At 40.0% G+C, this 20,055-nt stretch overlaps 1 protein-coding gene across 9 annotated transcripts in view; it reads left to right on the forward strand.

Annotated features, from left to right (window-relative positions):
- Positions 1–20,055, forward strand: part of TTC7A (tetratricopeptide repeat domain 7A) — a 175,725-nt gene that overhangs the window by 75,533 nt on the left and 80,137 nt on the right. For all 9 annotated transcript variants that reach the window (XM_064648409.1, XM_064648410.1, XM_064648418.1 and 6 more), the window contains 2 exons: positions 1,078–1,150; positions 7,615–7,775. In XM_064648409.1, coding sequence (XP_064504479.1) covers positions 1,078–1,150; positions 7,615–7,775 — 234 coding nt within the window. The remainder of the gene's footprint in view (positions 1–1,077; positions 1,151–7,614; positions 7,776–20,055) is intronic.

Genomic DNA, 20,055 nt, shown 5'->3' on the forward strand with positions numbered 1-20,055 from the left:
TCTTCCCTATTTCTCCCATGTGAAGTTACTTCCCTGTAATGCAGAGCTATAAGTGAGCTCTGTGAGTCAGAGAGGGTATAAACCACTAGTTCCTGGACTGGGCTGCCAGTGTGGCGTGAGCCAGTGCCCCACATTGCTTCTAGGTTCCTCAAAACACTATCCTCTCATTGACTTGGTTAATGGCTTCTCCATAGGCTAGCAAACTCAAGACTGCAGTTCCATGCTTAGCATAGTCTCAGAGGGGACAGTTCTGCCCAGGCTGTCCATCCCTGTTCCCTGCCTTGCACTGTTAAGGGCCTCCACATGTGGTTCTGGAGACACTGCAGCCTTCACTAGTCAAGGGATCATTGCAATGCATGCTGCCTGTTGTGGACTAGAAGATAGTATCTCAGAGTCCAAGCTTGAGAAGTAAGAGCCTTGGTTTTGGTCCAGGCGCAGCTCCTGTCATCAAATCATTCCTCCCTCAGTGTCTTCTTTTTCCAAATTAGGAATCTACTGTCAACGATTAAACTAGAAGCTGCAGGATGGAGAATGTTTTGTGTATTTGAGCACCAGCTTCTATCACAGGCTCCTGTCTTTAGTCCTCTACTCGGTCGTTCCTCTACATGCTCATAGTCACAATAGTGACTACTTTTTCCCATGCTAATCTAACCCTCTTGTATTGTTTGAAAAGTGGCAGTGTAGGAACAAGTTGGACAACTGTGTGCATCACCTTTATATTACTTAACAGAATGCTCTGATGGGTTTGTTATGAGTTCAGAGCTACTTTTTCCATATTAGTTATCCAAGTTCCAAAATATTAAGTGGCATTTAATGAAGGAGCACGTAAGTTGTATAACATCCTGGCAGTTGAAGTATGTTCACAGGAACATACTTGTTCCTGTGACTCTAGCTTAGCCAGGACAACATTGTTCTGCTTTTTGTCTAGTTTCAGTGTGCTCCCCTGTTACTGGACTAGTTTCTGTGGGGGAAGACTGGGTTTTGTTTTGTCCTTGTGTGTAGCTCATGGTGAAGAAATTCTGCAAAGTGCAATCTAACAGTCACTTTTCTTTTTGTGTTGTGTGGTCATCCTTAAAGAGCACGGGACTTGGCCCCAGAAGATCACCAAACCATCCTCTACCTCTCACTGCAGCTGGCTCTTGTCAGACAGGTATGTGCAATAATTGGAAATCACTTAGTTGTGAGAGGGTGGAAGGACAGTACATTGGAAGGACAGTTGAACAAGACCCAGGCTTGCTGAACGGGGTCCCTTCCTTCCTACATTGTAATCAATCAAGCAATCAGAATATGCTTATGTAAAATATTTTTTAATTCGTATTTTTAAAATAGTAATTCTATAGCACATGGAATGACCTTCTCTAGGACATGTGTTCAGCTCAAACTCCTGAGCAGTCTTGGAGCAACTTTGTGTGGGTTGAGCGAGGTGTGTTTATTCCTGTTCCCTGGGTATCATGCTGTGTCCTGCTGCAGGCCGCTCCAAAGCCTCTCTCGTTACTGCCCGATTCTATATCAGCCAGATCGCACACTCCCTGCACTGGGGATTGCTTTATTCCATACTTGGACACGTTTGACGTTAGGCTTTGACAAGCGTTGGAGCTCTGCAGTGAGTGGGATTAGTTGCCATTTGAATGCTGCTGCAGGTGTTAACTCATAAAAATTAAGCTGATAAGAAAATACTTTGCATTGCCTTTCAGGAAAAAAACACAACCATTTGGGCTGTGCTTTATTTTTCTGCCCCTTCTTAAAATTTGGTTGTGTTTTATTTCTCTGTCCCTTCTGTTTAAAACCCAAAGTCTTTATTGGAGCAGCCTCTATTTTTTAAATGACTCTAGCTAGATTTGAAATTTCTTCATCGTAGTTTCTCTCTTTGGCAGGCTTTCTGCTTGCTGCAGTTTTCTCTCCTTAGTCTATACTACAGAGCTGAACAGTTGGATCCTTACTTTCCTGAGCTAATTAGGGGAGTTGTGTGTTCATTAGATTAAACTAATTGTTCCAAGAGAGCACCCTCTTGATAATGTCACTTTTGTAACCCTTTCATAATGAGAGCAGTGTGTTGTGAGAAAGCATGCAATAAGAAAGGATAATTAAAATGGCTTATTTAACTTTCTCATCTGCCTACTGGCTGCTTTATGATGCAGTTTGCTCAGGATCTTTCATTAAAAAATATCCAGCTACCCTTCTTTTCTCTCACAGCTTTTACCTCGTAGGGGAAGATTGTCTGATCTGCTGATTCTTCTGCTTCTTGCCATGAGTAAAAGCGTTACAGATTTTCAGCTGCTATCCTAAAAAATAAAATCGAGATTTTTGTGGTCCTTGGCTCTTTGTTGTTTTCACTGTTACTGGTCCACTGCCTTTTAAGTTGTTACCTTTTGTTTTTCTCTGGTTGCAGCCTGTCTTTGCAATGTTTTTTCATCTGTCTTATTTCTTCATTTCCGTTCCCTTCTGTTCTTACCATTAAGTCTCTTGTCCTCATGCTCACTTTTCTCTTTTGTCTACTTCACCTGTGTATTTTCATCCTTGATGTTCTGCCGGTTGCCTCTGTTAGCATAGCTCTATGATCTAAGTGTATTATGTAGTGTCAGCCTGACCCCTGCGATACTGCTCTTGCTCTTCTCCCATCAAGTGAGCCATAAATCTTTAACACATGCTTGGAGAGAGAGGAGATACCTGAGACATCCTTATTTTTAGACTGCTGTAAAATATCCTGCTCTTCTTTTGCCGGTTTACTTAATGATAAACATTTGGTAATGCATTTTTAATATCTTTAATTATTTAAAGTATCTAATATATTCTCTTTCTGATTAACTGAAAGATAAATGATACCTTTTTTGATAGATTGCATTAACTATTGAACATCACAGGGCTTTCATCAAGCAATGCTACAGTACCAACAAATCAGGCCATTTCTACATAGTAGGTTATAGTATAATACCTGAATGTTTTTCTCAACGAATAGGCCTTTTTGTTTCCCTAGTCAGAATCAATAAAGGAGGTAACCTTACCCAGCACTGAAAAATCTAGGTATCAGCTTGCATAGATAAGAGAGTGTTTTCATGGAACAAAGCAAGGAAGGTAGCTGACCGGTAGAGTGCCAAGCAAAGCTGGAGCAATTCGTCTTCCTTGGAAGGCTGTAAAATATTTCCAATAGCACTTGTCTCTGTCACCACTGGGCAAGGGAAAGGGGAAATGGAAAAACATAAGCTTCCCTCTGACATACGATGAGGATGTGACAAGAGGAGGAATGGTTATAAAAGGTTCCTGCGGAGTTGGCAGTTGAAACCAGCAGCAACCGAAATGAAAGATGATGATGATGTGCTTTGTGCTTATGTGTGTGTTGTGTGTGTCCATGTCTTTTAAAGACAACTGGAGTCACTGGGAAGACTCCAGTGACTCCTGGAGGGTCTAGGTCAGCCACACAGTGTTTTAGGGTGGATTTTCCAGCAAAATGCAGAGTAAATACCCTCTTCTGTTAGGGAGGTCTCAGTCTGATTTTCCCCCAAAGCTGAAGTGCCATGAGGCCAAGGTCAGTGTCTGCTGCAGTGGATATCTCCACCTGCAGTGCCTGGCTGGCAGCCGGCCAAGCCGATTGACAAATGAAACTTGTAACTCCCAACTCCCGGCGGCTGGTTCGGCTGCTTCTCCTGTTTCTGTGGTAACAGCATTTGGATCAGCAAAAACAAGGTAGAATGAACATTTAAAGCTCACTGATTTTAATGCATTGCCTTGTTTTTTAGCAGGCCAGTTTCTATGGAAATGACTCTAGAGAGTCAGCAGCGTTCTTGTTAATTTTAAATGTTGATTCCCTTTTCATTTTGGGGGTGGTGGTGTTTTTGACCTTGAATTCCATGTAAATCAGTATTGAATACATAAAAACAACGTTTGTAGTTTCATACCATTTTAATACTTGATCTGATTTGCCCTTTCTTTGCATGAAAATAGGAAGGAAAAGACAGCAAGGGGTCAGCAGCTGAGGATTGGAAGTCTCACCAATTTCGTATGGGCTTCCAACAGACCTCATGTTTCAAGTGGCAATATCCAGAAAACACCTGCTTCTTTCCAGAGTGTCTGGATCTAAAACTGAGATAAACATCAGTTAAGAGACCAGAGAAAATATTTCAGTTATTTTTTACAGGTTTTAGTTTCGTTTCAAGAAGGAGAGACTGCTGCCTTTGCCCCAAAAGGGGAACTCTTTTTTAGTAGGTATCAAGAGATGCTTCTTTCAGTGGCTGCTTGGATGTGGGTAGTTCTGATCTCTGTCTTTCTTCTGGACCAGCTAGTGCCTCTTTGCTGAATAGCAGCTTGCTGCTTTTCTGCCTACATCCTAGCCTAGACTTTTCTGGTGATCAAAAATGGCTTGTAGTAAGAATTAAATAATAATGTGCAGATGCATCTATTCCAGTTTTCCTGAAGTTCTGGTGGACTGTAGCAAGTCTGTTTTCAATGGAAGCTCTTGCCAGTCGATAAAGCTGCCTCCTTTCTGTAATCCCCATGCTATAAAAAGAGATGGAGTGGGTTGTTTTAATGGTTAATTAAGTGTAACTGTCAACTGATGTGAAATTACAAGGCCTGAAAACTCCTCTTTACAAGTTTCTATTTCATTTACCATTTTAAATATGCAAGCACATTCTAGTGTTGGGAATTATTTTTAACACTCATACTGTTTTCCTTTTTATACCTATAATTGTAACATCCCAACATTGTTTTTAAGGAAACATATGGCATTATTGAGATAAATCCTATTCTCTGAGAGGCAGCCTAAACAATCCATGTTGCGTCATTATATTTGGTAGTGCTGCAAGATGCTATTTATGGCCTAGTGCGGCATCTTTGCTTCCTGATCAGTGTGATGTGAATTTACCTGTGTGCCATGCAAAACGTGTGGTATATTTGTTAACAGAAAGATAAATCAGGGAAGTGCAGCATCTTCTAATTACAGGCCTCACTTGGACTTGGAGTCCAGCTGAAATAAGATTACTTTAAAGCTCAGTGCTTGTAGGGAATTTTAAACTGGCAGCCTACCTCTGATAAAGCCCTGAAGTTTCAGGGTGCCATCTGGGCTGCCAGCTTCCAGCTTTCTCATATTATGCAGTTACTTAAATAAAAATACCTCTTTCAAAAGAAGTTCGCTTTGACTGCTGCCAGATATGTTGCTTTTGTTCTTCTAGAAATTTAGTTTGTATTTCATTGTTTCTGGTCTGTTGCAGGTTGTTGTTTCATATAATGCTTCCCATAAAGGCATAGAGTTCATATAATTAAAAGTTTTTTGTTCAGTGTTTCTAATTATGCAGCAGAACGGTGTAGGCCACTAATGGTCTTAGAGCACCAAGGAACCTTTCTGGACTCAAGTTAAACAATTAGGTGCCAGAGAAGCGTAATTAAATTTCAAAACCAGCCATTGCCTGTGACTCTGATGGTACTAGAGGGAAGCACTGAAATGAGATGTAACCATTGCAGGCCCTATACTACAGAACAGGGGGAAATTATTTTAGATTATGTCTATATCAGCAGTATATGACTGCCTGCCCAGCAGGCACAGGTTTGTAGGAGAGACCACAACTGACTTTTATGCAGCTTTATTTCATGGATGTTGCAACACAGTCAGAGAGCTTCTTTGATGGCAGGCCTCTGTTAGGGGTATGGACTTGCAGTTGTGTGGCTGTAAGTCCCTTGCAACACATAGAGCAAAGTCTGTGACTCAGTTTGCATGTTCACGTGCAAGTAAGGTCAAGTACCCTTACAATTTTGAAGCCCCTCACTAAAAACACTAGTTGCAAGTATTATTCTTTGTCTGATTCATACTAGCAAATTAGGATCACCTTCCCAAGTCTTGGAATCATAGAATAATCGGGTTTGGAGAGCACCTCTAGAGATCACCCAGATCAATCCTGCTCGAAAAAGGGTCAGCTGGAACAGGCTGTTCAAAGTCCCCTCCAGTTGTCTGGTTTACAGGTTTTCTTTTTCGTCTAATGAACTTACTTTTCTCCAAGCTTGTATCTTCTTTATGCCTACTTGTGCAGGTCTGAGACAGAGGAATAGAAAAAATAGGAGGTGTTTTTAGTCCTGAGTGTAAAAAGAGTCTTGATAGCAGCTTTGTTTTAGCAAGTCAATTTATATATCTCTGATATATCTACTGAAGAGCTTTGTGGACAGCAGATCTGGGCCCACAATAGTTTTCATGCTTGTTGTCCTGGTTTCAAGTTGTCTTGTCATTGCTAGTATTTTTACATTGTATAAAAATGTATTCTAGTGAGCTGCTGGGGGAACACTGGTGATTTACGCCAATGCATTTACCTTTGCAGTAAGCTGTAATAACACATGTGGTTAAAGTAGCTCCACTGACAAGCAGTAATTCATTAAAGCTGAGCACTCAGTCATGTATCCCAATCTGAATCCCAGCCAGGACATTCAGCAGTTTTGACACTGTGGGCCAGATGCCAGTTTGGGGTTATGTCTGGAGCAGTCACACTGATCTCCAGGCTTGCATGGAGTCACCAGTAATAGGGTAGTTAAGTACTGTGGCTCGTGTATGAACAGCAAGAGTGAAATGTCACTTGGACATTAGGATGAAGTTGTCCCACGAATAGAATATATATACCATGCTCCCAGAAGCATACCTGGGATCTAGATAATCAGCAACTTCTGTTATAGCTGCAGGCAGTGTAATTGTTGCTTTCATTAGTGATGTGCTACTTGTTTTTGTGAGAGAGCTGTGGAGGCAGTGGGAATTTGACACTGTTGATATGCCAGGATAGAAAAATGTCTGCAAAACTTTGCTAGGTGGGAACTTCTCATAGTAGGGAAGAAGGAACTACATTCTCCATCCATAAGAGAAGCAGTGGGAAAGCATACGTGAGGAAAAGAAATGTACACATTTTCACGTTTTGTTTTCTGCAGATTTCCAGAGCCAAACACAGATCTGGAATAATGTATGTAATGGTAATTTCAGGCACTAGAGAATCTTTTAAAAATCCTCTGCATAAAACTTATTGGTAAACAAACAAAAGAGAATCTGCTAAGAAGTTCCCTTTTGAACAGATAGCCTAAAGTAGCGTACTGGATCACAAAGAGCATGTGATATACTTGCATTCATTATAGATGTTAAGTTTTCTGCCAAATGAGACTTGGTTCTAATGACATGCTACTGTTGTGAGTGTTTCCCTTGAACATTCAAACTCAATTTTTATGTTCTTGATCCAAATCATGAAAGGCTTTGTACAGCTATTACAAGAGACAAAATACAGCAGAAATGTGTAATGCTCTCCCCCAGGTGAAGAGCCAGCCACCCATCCTAGAAAATAGAGCTGAGAATTGGGCCTCTGTAGTGCATCTGTTTACAGCATAGAATCACCAAACCAAAGTAAGAGGGGGTTGATTGGATCAGATCTGCTGCTCTTGTTTATAAGCAGTGATTTAGTAATGCTGCAGACTCCTTTCTCTAGAATGTTTGTTTTTTTCAAGCAGTGCAGTCTGTTAATTTTGGCAAACTGTTTGAATAGTAGAAGACATCTAAGTAGAATTTCTTCAGAATTTGTATTTGTTCTTATCTTTGAGGTATAAATGTAGGACTGAAGGAGTACTGAGTTCTCTTTTTATTTCTATGCCATCTCCTTCTAGATTTCAGATGCTATAGACCATCTTCAAGAAGCCCTGCAACTGTGCAAAGATGACATGAATTCACTTCATCTACTGGCCCTCCTCTTTTCAGCTCAGAAGCACTATCAGCATGCACTGGATGTTATCAACATGGCTGTTGCTGAATACCCAGAAAGCTTTAGGTAAGAGTTACTGCCTCATAAGATACATCCAGTCAGGAATGATCTGCTCACTAACTCTGTTGTTTTCAGTTATGCACAAGGAGCCTGTTAAATTAGGTGTGCTGCAGGTGTGCACTCTCCTCCTGGGTGTACTGTGAAGCTAAAACATGTTCAGGGTAATCTTTTGACTTTGCCTTCATGGTCTTTCTGTTTTTGAAACTAATCCTTGTGCTTGTTTACTTTTCCAGTATTTGTCTTTCTGTATTGTACTGATGATATTGTCTCCCATGCATCTCCCTGTAGTTTTTATATTTCACTTTACACGTGGAGAAATGAGTGTGAGACAACTATGATGATCTCTGTTTCACAAATAACTTTATATTTGGTAAGTTCCTGGTTAAGAACAAACAAATTTTTCTTGCATTGACCATTGCTTTGATGTTCATCTATGGCACAATTTGCTACAATAGCACAGCTGAGGAAAAAGATCAGTTGAAAATCACAAGCTGTAATAATGCAGAGCTGAAAGGATGGTTTGCCTGCCTAAGAGCAGGTCTGAATCAGCACAGACTTCTTGGAGCCAAAGGCTTCCACTGTTCTATGTTTGACTCAGACCTTCATCCATCTGAGGGAGGTAAATTGAATTCCATGCAATTTACTGTCATGACCTTTCAAAACAACGAATTTGTCTGTTCTGTACAAAAATTAAAGCTTCTGTAATATTTTCTGGTGATTGCATACCAGCTGAGTTTCTTAGCCAAACTGTAGAAAATCCTGTTGCACTGCTGGAAGACCAACTTCCATTCAGAATTGCCTGTATTTAAATGGCATTTTAAACCCATGAGCATTGTCTTTAGACAACCTGCATTCTCAATGGAGAGAGGGAACAATCTCCACAAGCATAGTCCAGTAATCAGGTGGGATATTTTCTGAACCAGAGCAAAGGAAGGTCACAGGTAAGATCAAGGCTGTCTAAATGTCAACTTGAATGCTTTAGGATCTTTTAGAACTATGGTGCTATATCAACATATAATGCTTTTTATTGTAAGCTGCACGTTGCCATTTAAAATAGCTTTGCTGCCTGTGTTTTTGAGGTTAGTTACTTTATGTACCTGAGGAGCTAAGACTATCAGTGCACATCTTTGAGAATTAAGTGAAAATTAGAAATGGCATCTCTTAAAATGATGCCAACATCTCTTTCAGAGTGTGAGCATAGGTGTAACTGAAGCAGGAAATAGCCCAGTGGGTGATAAATTGTATTTTAGCATTTGAAAGTACTAAAGATAGTGAAAAAACCCTCTTACAGTCCAAGGTGACATTGTGCAGTCAAGGGTTAGATGTTCATTGAGGACTATAGACACTTAAAGATACATAAGACAGAGGTGGCTGAGGAGGAAGAGGTGGTATATGTCAGGAAAAGAGTATTCGCCATGTCCAGTTGACCAGCTGGTCCGTCAAATCCTACATCTTTCCTCCAGCAGTTATGATAATTTATGTTTCAGGGGAGGGCAAAACATAGAAAACATGGTATGCAAAGTACTTGGAGGATTACTGGGTTGGTTGTCTTTGTGCTGTCTGGTAATCTGATTTCCCCAAAGCTGAAAATAATATTATCTCTTATGCTTCTATCAGTGCCAGTCCTCATGTGCGGAAAGACCTTGCCAAGGAATAGCAGAATAGGCTGTTTTTGATAAAAACAGTTAGTATTGGTAGTGAAGCCACAGGTTCATGCTTACTCCTAAACACAGACTAAAGTATGTGCCCTTGGAAGAGCCCCTCTTTGCTCCTTTCATGCACAGAGGTGTGTGACACGGTTGACAGTGGGACTCATTCACAGATACACACAGGTGCAGGAGTAGGGGCTGGCTTCTTGCCTCTGCTACTGTGACTACCCTCTGTCTGTATGGGTCTTTCTCTAAACCAGCCTGCAAATAACTCATGAGTGAAGGAACAGAGAAAGAATATAGATTTGCAAGGCAGGAAAAAAAAATTAAAAAAAAGAAAAAAGTGTTTCTGAAAAAGAGAATGTGAATCCAATGAGGAAGGGAAAAGCAAGAAGAGTAACAGACTACATCTATAGTTTGTACCAAATCTGAAACCATTTCAGGCTTTCTAGTACAGTTTATGCTAGAAGGGCTTTACTGCTTCATAAAATCTCTTTGAAGGGAGAAAGACCTGATGCTATTGTGTATCTCCAGTTGTTACTGCCTTATAGGAAAATGCTAATAAATTTTACTACTGTATGGAATGACTACAAGATGTTTCATGTAAATAGTGTAGGCTAGTTCAACTGCATGATTTAAAAGCTGTATTTAAAAGTGGTTGATTATTTTTCCCAGTTCACATTTATATGAACCAGGCTACTGTGTAATGTGGTGCCTGGGGGCTCCCTTCCTAATGACAACTCTTTTTGGAAATAGAGTTTGATGGGATGTATCAAGAAAGGATGATGAAAGCTGCATTAAGGGACCTTAGGGCTCTGTAGATGGCAAAACCCCCAGAAACATTGCCTAGATGTATATCCTAAATAAAAGAAAGCGTACTGTGTAAAAATTTAAGGGCTAGCTGGCCCAAACGACAGATGTTTCATGCTGTTTCATTGGTCTCTGTATGTAATTAAGATGAATTTGTTTTTATATCAAATTCTTTGGGGTTTTGTATTAAATTCTTTCATTAAAAATTTTAAAGAAGAATTTGTTCAGGATAGTTCACGTGGTTGGCTAGTGGCTGAAGCAATTGAAGAAAATATACTGCCTTGCTCAGCTAACACACAACATCCTTTGGCATGGAGCTCATAATATTGACCCAGATATATCTGAAAGTGTCCCTTGTTCATATGTTTAAACTTAAACATTTACTTGGCATTTCAGCGGTTGATGTGGTGCATAGGGAGGAGGGATGCAAAACCTAGGCACTGAATACAGAGAGATGCAGTGTTTTGGATTGAGCTGATGGAGAGCTGAATATCCAAAAAGCACAAAATGAACTTGGCAAGATCGCTTCTTGAAAGGTGACATATAGTAACAAATCCATTATATTACAGTCAGTGAATGACTGAATTTGAACACTTGAATGTACTGTCAAGCAGTGACAAAGGAAGACTGCATAAAGGAAGAATGAGAGCTATCTGCATTGGACATATTGCAAGCTGGAGTGAACTGGAAGAAATACACTGCCTTGCTATTACTATAAAAGATAGAAATAATAGCAACCTTTACATGGAATTTATCATCTGAAGAATTGCTGACACCTATGGGGGGAGACTGCCCAGGATAAAACTTAATGTTTTATCACACTGTCAATGACAGTGTGCTTTCAAAAGCAGTTAATGAATGCAGCACCAACAGTTGGTTTTGGTATGTATATTAAAGCACTGTCTTCAGCCCATTTGGGTGAGAAGATAGCATTAGGTATCTCCCCTCAAGGTCAGTATTGTTAATCATAAGCCTTCCTTAAGATGGAGTCCTTCAATTTTTTTCCAGCTGAAAGGCCAACCTTTTGGTCAGTGTTCTCCCTGAGTCTGGCAGTGATTACCTCCACAGGCTTGTCTCAGGGAAGAAATAATACTAGTAAGCACCCCTCTTGCCCTCCAGGAGATCTTCTTAAAATAATGCATTGTTTATTTAGAAAGAATTTCCCTTTTTAAAGCCTGTATACACACCTCACAGTGTTCCAGGCAGAAGTCCCACGGGTCTGGCAGCCTGCAAAACCCACCGAAGAGCCTGTCTAACATGGTCCTTTATCTTCAGCTATTTCCTCCTTCCAGTTTTGCTTGTGTAAAATTGACTTTGCCTCCCTGAGTCATCCACTCTTCCAGAGATGGTTTTGTTCTCTGGTCATCTTTTAGCTCTAATTGGTTAGCTTCCAGCACTGGAAAAACATTAATGTCTGTATGAAGTCTAAAGTTGGAAATAGGATATCAATTTCATGGATACTCTATTGCTCCCAGACAGCTTATCAAAACTATTCTGTTGTTCACCAGCTGGTTTGCTGCTCCTGGATGGCTCCCCATTAAGATAGAACATACAATCCTCTGAGATAATGTGCAGCATCTTCTAATTGCTGCCCAATGTGAATGGTGAATGTTTTGTTAAATGATCACGTCTTTATATCTGTAGCAGTTCTGCATATTGCAGAGGAGTTGTAACTCTATTAAATGAACAGCTGCTAATATTCCTCCTCTTTCTAAACTGTAAGTCACTATTCTGTTGCTTTCAGAGTCTCAAAACTAGTTATAAAGAGAAATAACAGAACTTTCAGTAAGCACTGCTGTTCTGCACATAAAGACTCAAAAAAACCCAGGTGGGTTGGTGTTTTGGAGCAACGTAGTTGTCAATGCAAATGCTTTTGTTCTACAAAGATATTTGCTATCACAAAAGTAATTACTGTAAATGTAGTGCAAAAAAAAGCTCAGAAGGCCAAGAAATATTAAATCCGTATCCTGGAGACTGTCTGTAAAAAAGGAATTAAGTTTCTCATGGGGAGTTGTGTATGTTGTGTTGGTGTTGTTTTAGCAGAAATGTCCTTTTTGCTATAGCCAGCCCTCAAAATACAAAGTCCACTTCTAGATTAGACGTGGTTTACTGACAGAAAATGTCCTTGAATTCATCACTTCTACGTTAATTTCATTAAGGACATATGAAGTAATCGTCTGGCAAGATTTATTTGTCATAGTCTGGTGCAGACTTACTGTGGGGAGAGCCATTCTGTGGTATATAAGCAATGTCGTTTACCAGATGCTTCCACTCACCTCTAAAAAACCCTGATGTAAAATCTGGATCTCAAATGCATGATTAAACTGGCATTTCCAGTTTGAATTCTTTTTCCATTGCTTGTCAGGCTCTTTCTTGTATGTGGAAAATAAAAAACTCGTGGTTTCTTTGAGCCATATCTTTATGGGCACTCGTAGAGTACTGCAATATTGTTAACAGCAGTAAAGTAGAACTCTCTTCTTGCCTGTAATCTTCATGGTGAATAAAGAGTCGGTTGTCTCTCAGTTAATGGTTTGCACACCTCTGTGTTGTGGCTAGTCTCCACTGTCATTGTTGCATCGAGTTGTACCTCTATCCATCTCACCTCACCCCCAGGTAATACAGTTGCACATGCCATAGAATGGTTTTACCACTTTTCCCACAGAAATGGTGGTGGCCCCTCCTGGCTTTAGAAGTATGGCTTTAAAGAATGAGATTAGCCCATTTATATGATTCAAGTTCATCATTAGGCAAGAGGCAAGGAAGCCTGGTGCAACTTGTGAGCAGACTTGGTGATAGAACAGCTTGTTAAAATTCTCAGAATATTGTTTTGTTTGAATTCCTCGAGGGTGTAAGATATGAGGATCTAAAGCAGGAATAGATTAATGTTTTGGCTGCAGCATTTGATCATGCTAGACAACTTTTATAAATAGGATATTCAGAACTTGTAAGAGTAGACCTTTTGTAAGCTGACTTCTTGTAGTGGTGTGTCCACACTCTGGCTGCTAAGAGTAACCCAAAAATATTCTTATTTCTTTTATTGACACCCCAGACAATAATATAGAGTAATACAAAACAGAAGTATGTACCTGAGTGATATGGCAGTACTGTGCTACAAGAATACGAAATATGTTAGGTATCTATGATTCACTTAAGCAAGCAAGATGTGGAGTTAGAGGGGTTGAGCTGGGTTTTTTTACTTTATAATATTTGCTTCTGTTGGCATGTTATGATTCCTTGTTGTTTTTATAAAATTAATCTAAAAAACCCTTGATGAAATATTGCAATAATCAGGACTATACTCTGTGGAACTAGTAATGATATTGAGTATTTGTATGCCAAATATATAAAGGGAAAGCTTTAAGGTAGACTCCTGGCTCTTATTAAAGATAACACAGATACTTAAAGGTAAAAAACCCCTTGAAAATAGAAATCTGAGAGTGGTTTTTTTGGATTAGGATTTATTTCCACACTTTTAGCTGTTTATTTTTTTTCTTTTCTTTGTTTTCCTTCCCCCTGCCCCCAATATGATGAATAAACAACATGAGTTACGGTATCTAAGACTGGATTCCTATTTTGGCAGGTTCAAATTGACGTATGCATGCTTTTCTAAGGGTCGCAGTCTGACCTAAGACAAAAATTCAGCAGATGAGCATGATAGCACTCCATCTACCACCTTAGTGCAGTGGGAAGGAATGTCCCCCTAGCTGGTTCATGTCTGTTTGTGCCAGGAATGGATTTGTGTTAATGTACATATCAATCCATCTTAAAATTATAGGGATGGATTCAGTGGTACTTGGGAAGAATTCCATTCCCTCATAGCACAGAGTTCAGATTATGAATAAAAAGAGTTAAACGGAGCTTAAAGAGGAGCCTACTGCAGACTTGCTTTCTTTGTATCATATGAAAAGAAGGAACAGATACATGGTTTTCCAACCTTAGCAGCAATGGTTCAAATCTTTCTTCTGGATGAAAAGTGAATTTTATTTCATAATAACTTTTTTCCCTCTACCACCTGAGTAAATGTCTACTGCCTCCATACATTTAAGACCTTTATAGTCAACAACAGTGCTTCTAGATGTTTGTTTTGATGTTGGAGAGGTAACACTAGTTATGCAAATGCATAGGCTTCACTTCAGAAATTCAGGAATAAATTCCAAAATTCAGGAATAGCATGGCTGATTTGAGTTACTAGCCACAGGTTCTGTACTTCAAAGCTCTGTATATCTTCTATAACAATGAGATGGTTCCCCCAACACTTACTTTTCTCCCTGCTACATGCCATTTGCTTTTGAACAGCTGCAATGTGTTCTACTTTATAGTCAAAGGAAGTGTCTATGTTGAATGCCAGAATATACTGAAAAATAGCATGTGTGTATCATCTGGGCAGCAAAGTCAAGTTATCAGTAGGACCTTTGTGAATGGGAGTTTAGCCGTAGTACATGCGTGTAGAAGTTATCCAAGGTGAGGAGGGACTTAGTAATTGAGATCCCTGTGTTTCTACCAGGCAGTTTTGTGAACTCCAAGAGTAGACCTGTGTCATGGAGATCAGAAGGAGGACCTAAGGATGCTGGCTGCCTGGAAATCAAAAAGAGAACCAAGGGAGAAAGGTGGTGGTGTTACTGTGGGAAGCCTAGGTCTAAATTTCCCCTTCTGGCTACGGGAAAAAACTTTCCCTTCCCCACATGTATACAGCAGATTCAATAGACTGCCATCTTTTATTAGCACCTTCAGACATTACCTCTGCTAGAAAACATGATTAGAATCTTCTTGAACTGAAGTCCTTTGAGGCACTCTCATATGGATAAAGGAAGGAAACAAAATGCCCTGCTTGTCTGTTTTTCATCTCTTTACATCTAGTGGAGGTGAAAGCTGTGGAAGGTCTGCTGTTAAACATACATATCCAATAATCTGAAATTGTTTTCTGAGGCTCTCAGAAGCTGATCACTCGAGAAGTAGGGGGAAATAGTTTCTGGATTTTCTGAGACCCTTAAAAAGCCTCAAATGCAAGGATGCTTAAGAGTCTCATTTTTTTTGGAGGGGAATTGATTTTTGAGAATGAAGAATATCAGCTTTGTTAGGATTCACTGAGAATTACAGATGATAATCATTTCTGGAAAACACAGATCCTGAAATATGGAGAGGCATCGATGTTCAGACTTGAGTGACTTCTACTCTGAGATGCTAGGAATATTTATTTATCTAATGAGAAGAGCACAAAGTGTTTTGATTTGTATTATTTTCTTCAAAAAGAAAAGAGAGGGGGATTGATTCAAATGTTCTGAAGAACTCACCAGGAAACAGAAGCCAAATATGGTAATTTTTCAACCACAGGTGTGGTTTTCACCTTCTGAGAATGGGAAGTATTTACTCTTCACTTTCTTAGAAATACTAGTAATAATTGCCTCTTAGATGGTAAGTCAGCTTCTGTTGCCATTGTCATTAATATCTGCAGAACCAGATATGTCATCAGGCACAGTCATACTATTTGATATTACTCAGTATTCATGTTATTTAATATTTTAGTTTCAGTAAAGGAAAGATAATGATAGATGGAGATGTTATCATGGAGAGAGAGAGACTGTTACCAATGTGTCTTTGAAAATATCCTGACATATTTCTTAATATGCTAACATTTTTACAACGCAAAGCAGATATGAATCATTTTACTCATCTTTATTCAATTTTACCTTAACTTGAAGCTTTCTGTTATGTATATACCTTAGCAGGAAGTTTGTCATAAAGGCTGTATTTTACGAGGAAGGGGGAACATGAGGATGGAGAGTTAAGTGGTCTCTTCAAGTGCCGCAGTCATTAGCAGAGTTTTTCCTACATACACCAAAAGAAATTGTCAACCCAGCACGATGTAAGCATGACACAGAATTGTATTTCTGGGTGCTGTGGCTGGACATGTGAACTGCTGGAAATAAATGCAGTGACCTCTTTTCCATATGTCTCTATCAGCTGGAAAAGTGGCAGAAGCTGATAACTAGCAACTCAAATGAAGTTCATTACAGTAAGCAGTTGAACTGAAATTCAAAGTGAAGAGACTCCTAGATATTTTATTATATTATTTTTTTCTTTTATTTTTTTCCTCTCCTTGAGTCTGGCTGTTTGTATCTACCATCTGAGCACTTGTGATGACTTGAGACTATTCTATAGTTTTACTTATATTTTTTCAAGACAGAGTCAACGTCTTTCTGTTGTTGGTAGGTTATATAGTACAGTGGGGTCTGAACCCAGCTGAAAGTATACATGTCACTGCAGTTTGTGTAGTAAAGAGGAGAGATGGCTAGTTGGCAAGGGAGCCACAAGGAGCTATGCTACTGGGTGAAGGCGGAAGCCCTGCCTCCCACCCCATGAGTTTCATCAACCAGTCATTTTGTATGATTCTTCAAAATGCGGGCACTTGTTGTGTTGGGAGGAAAAGGGAAAAAACACTTTTGCTTGGCTTTCAGTAATGTTTAAGTGTGCAATATAATAAAGTAGAAATGACGTAACTCAACATGAAACAAAAGAATACTATATATGTGTGTGGATCATCTTTAGACTCTTCTCCAGCCCTGCCCCCACCACTGCAGCAGAAGTGCTGAAGGCAGCAGAAGGCTTTGAGAGGCCAACGTGATGTGGCCTTGCAAAAATGGCACTTGAGGATGTACAGCATCTCCCACCCCAGCTGCATATGACAGCAGCTGTGGCCCCACCACGAGGAGTGGTGCTCCCTGCCAGATAAGGATGCAGAATTGTTAGGTGTTGGCTGCTAGACCGTCCTCACCAGTAGCAAGAAACAGCTGGTGCATACAAGGGCGTACCAGTTGCAAATGATTATGTCCACCCTGCCAGGGCTGCTCCACACAGAGATATGGTGGGGCTGGCTTCAGCCCAGCTCCTTGGGCTGCTGCTAACAGAGTCTCCGTAGAGATGTGGATCTGTGTGGGCAAAGTGCCCAGCTGTTTGTGCTCACACCCCTGAGCCTTTGGGACCCAGGGGGCTGGCTTGAACCACACAGCAGCAATTCAGCTGGGCATTGGTGAGCCCAACTGTATCCAGCTGCAGCAACTGCCAGCAAGGCAGGCAAAGCATCCGTGGTAACTAGCACTACTTAGCAGACAAGGACTCTGAGAGGAAAAGGGTGAGAGATTTTCCTGGCCTGCACAGAGCAGTCTCCAAGGTTTACATGTCCCATGTACTGTGTTAAAACAAAGTTACCAGTAACATGCACCTTGGGAAGCCACTGGTAGGTGGCATGGAGCCAGTGTTCATTTGGGGTAGTTCATGTTGCTGCCATCCATCTGTACAGATCTCACCCCTGGAGGATTTTTAATCTATGTAGGATTGCTTTAATCTGTGCTCTTGCTACATCTCGAGAAGGAATGACTCCTGAGAGGGAGAGCACAGAGACTTCCTCTACCTTGAGCCACCACTATAGTGCTGTTTTATGGAAAGGTTTGTTCAGAGCTGTGCACAGTACATTGAGAGTTTATTATTTGGAAGGGTTTATGGTTTGTTTGGGGTTTTTTGCATCCAAAGTGTTTGTGTGAATTAATGCTTTTTCTTATACAATTACATATAGAAGTCAGGATATATATACTAAATTATCTTTCAAGGGAAAACATTCTTTTGAAACTAAACTGGATGGTACATCTTCTTGTTTACTGCTCTGCTGTTAAAGCAGATGGAAATGTTTGGAGTCTCCTTTGTTGCCAGGAGTATAAACTATGTTCCATCTTAATCAAGAGCCTGCACATTGTCAGTTTGGAAATGCCAAATGGAAAAAGATTTTTGTTCTTCAAGTCCACTATAAAAAAAAAAAGCAATATATATGCATTCTTTGGGGCTTTCACACCAGATGATTTTCAAATATAATAGGGATTGAAGCCTGCTCTACCAGCAACTCTGGAATTATGTTGCTTCTTTCTCAGTGGTAACCAGCAATTGCCTGTTGTTTCACTGGCCACCTGCAAATGTCCAGGTTTGCATAGCAGGGGCATAGTCTTCCTTGATGGTCTTGGAGGTCTTTTCCAACCTGGTTGATTCTATGATTCTGTGAAAATGTCTGTGGGGAAGTGGAAGGGGGATCCTGCAGGATAATGATGTTAAAGTGTGTGTCATGCACTATCTGTGGTTTTGCAGGGCAGGAAAACTTGCATTTGAAAGCCTGTTGTCTTTGGTGTCATTTCTGTTCTCTGCACAGCCCTAGAAAGGGTGCATTTCTTAGTTTTGCAGACATATTTTATCCTACATATGTGAGATTGCTTTTTAGCAAAGCCCCATTACATTTCTTGTGATTTAAAAAAACACAAAGAACTTTACAGAAGCAAAATGCATGTGAATCAAACCTTCCCTGTTTTAGAAGAATGAACTGATATATAGAGAAAGGAAGACAGCAAAGCAAGCTTGACTTAAAACTTAGTCTTTCAGTTAATTTTTAGTGGGATGTAGAAACAAATATCTTAAACTTCTGCAATGTTAGTTTATGGTTTAAACCTTATGATGATATTGTGAAAGACAGCATCTAAATAATCTGCTGCAGGGGGATTTTATTCAACTCAGCAGCTGTGATAGCAACACTGGAAAATGTGTAGAGAATGCTAGTACAGATTTTTTGATGTTCTAGAGGTCAATCTAGTCTTAAAAGAATAAAATAACTTCAAGTGCCTTGCTGTCTCAAAACATGTCTAATCCTTGCAATGTTGTTTTTATCGGCTGTTCAGTAGTTATTAACTTAGACTTCACTAATTTCTCCACTTTGATCTCCTGCAAACTTCTGATCCAAAAGCTGTATTTTAGTGCAATATGGCAATATCTACTGATCTCATCTAGTTGGCCTCTGCACGTGGCAGAGCCGGTGTCTCATTTTGTACGGTATAGCAACATGCACCCTGAATCTGGGATTTCTGGGCATAAGCAATACTGTAGCTGAACAACAATTTATTTTTTTTCTCTAACACGGTCTAAGCAACAGTACAGTTTAAAGTTGCAGCGCCACAAAAAGCTAGAAGCTGCACTCACAAATTGCGTATTCCATCAGGCACTCATTATTTGCCTACAAAGACTAGGACATTAGTCTGGGATTAGTTGCCTGACTTGCAAGAGACAGGAATCATGGTTTTAGATGTCACTGTGAGCATTGTTATTACATGGAAGAACCAAGGAAGCAATTCTGTTTCTAAACAGCACCTTAAGGAAATCATGTTTCTTATACCTCAGAGTGGGCAGATTTGCTCTTAAGCGCTTACGAGGCTGTAATAAGCTATAAGGCTGGTTGCAAATAATGTCACATGTGTTGCTCAGTCATTAAGAACAAAGCCCTATAGAGGTTCTCACAAATGAATGAATAAATTCTGAATGCTTTCTCTGATGTGTGAACTCTGAAATTAACACCACTGATTTTTGCACGCTAAGAATAGTACAGGGTGTCAGCACCAAGGGTGGAAGGGAAAGAGAAGATACCTTTCCGGGCTTCAGTAGCATTCAAATTGCTTAAAGCTTAAATATGTAGCATAAATGGCTACATTTGCCATTTCAGAAGTTAACTAAATAGCGCTGTAGTAGAAATATCCCTGATGGTTGACTTGACCCAAACCTTGAGCAATGCTTACTGCAGGAAAGCAAGTGTAGAAACGGAAGTATTTTCTGACCTCGGTACTTATTAATTGCTTATTGTCATTTGTGAGCAGGTTCTGTGTGGGCTGTTGGCCTTTTAAGAAAAAGCTTAGTGTCTAGATTTCATTCTGAAGAGAAGGAAAGCTACACTCTTTTCTCCTACCCAAGTAGGGGGAAAAACAGCTGAGAATGGTGCAGATGGCCTGAAGCAGACTGGTGCATTG

The sequence above is a fragment of the Pseudopipra pipra genome, chromosome 3, assembly GCF_036250125.1.
Source record: "Pseudopipra pipra isolate bDixPip1 chromosome 3, bDixPip1.hap1, whole genome shotgun sequence".
Classification (NCBI taxonomy): domain Eukaryota; kingdom Metazoa; phylum Chordata; class Aves; order Passeriformes; family Pipridae; genus Pseudopipra; species Pseudopipra pipra.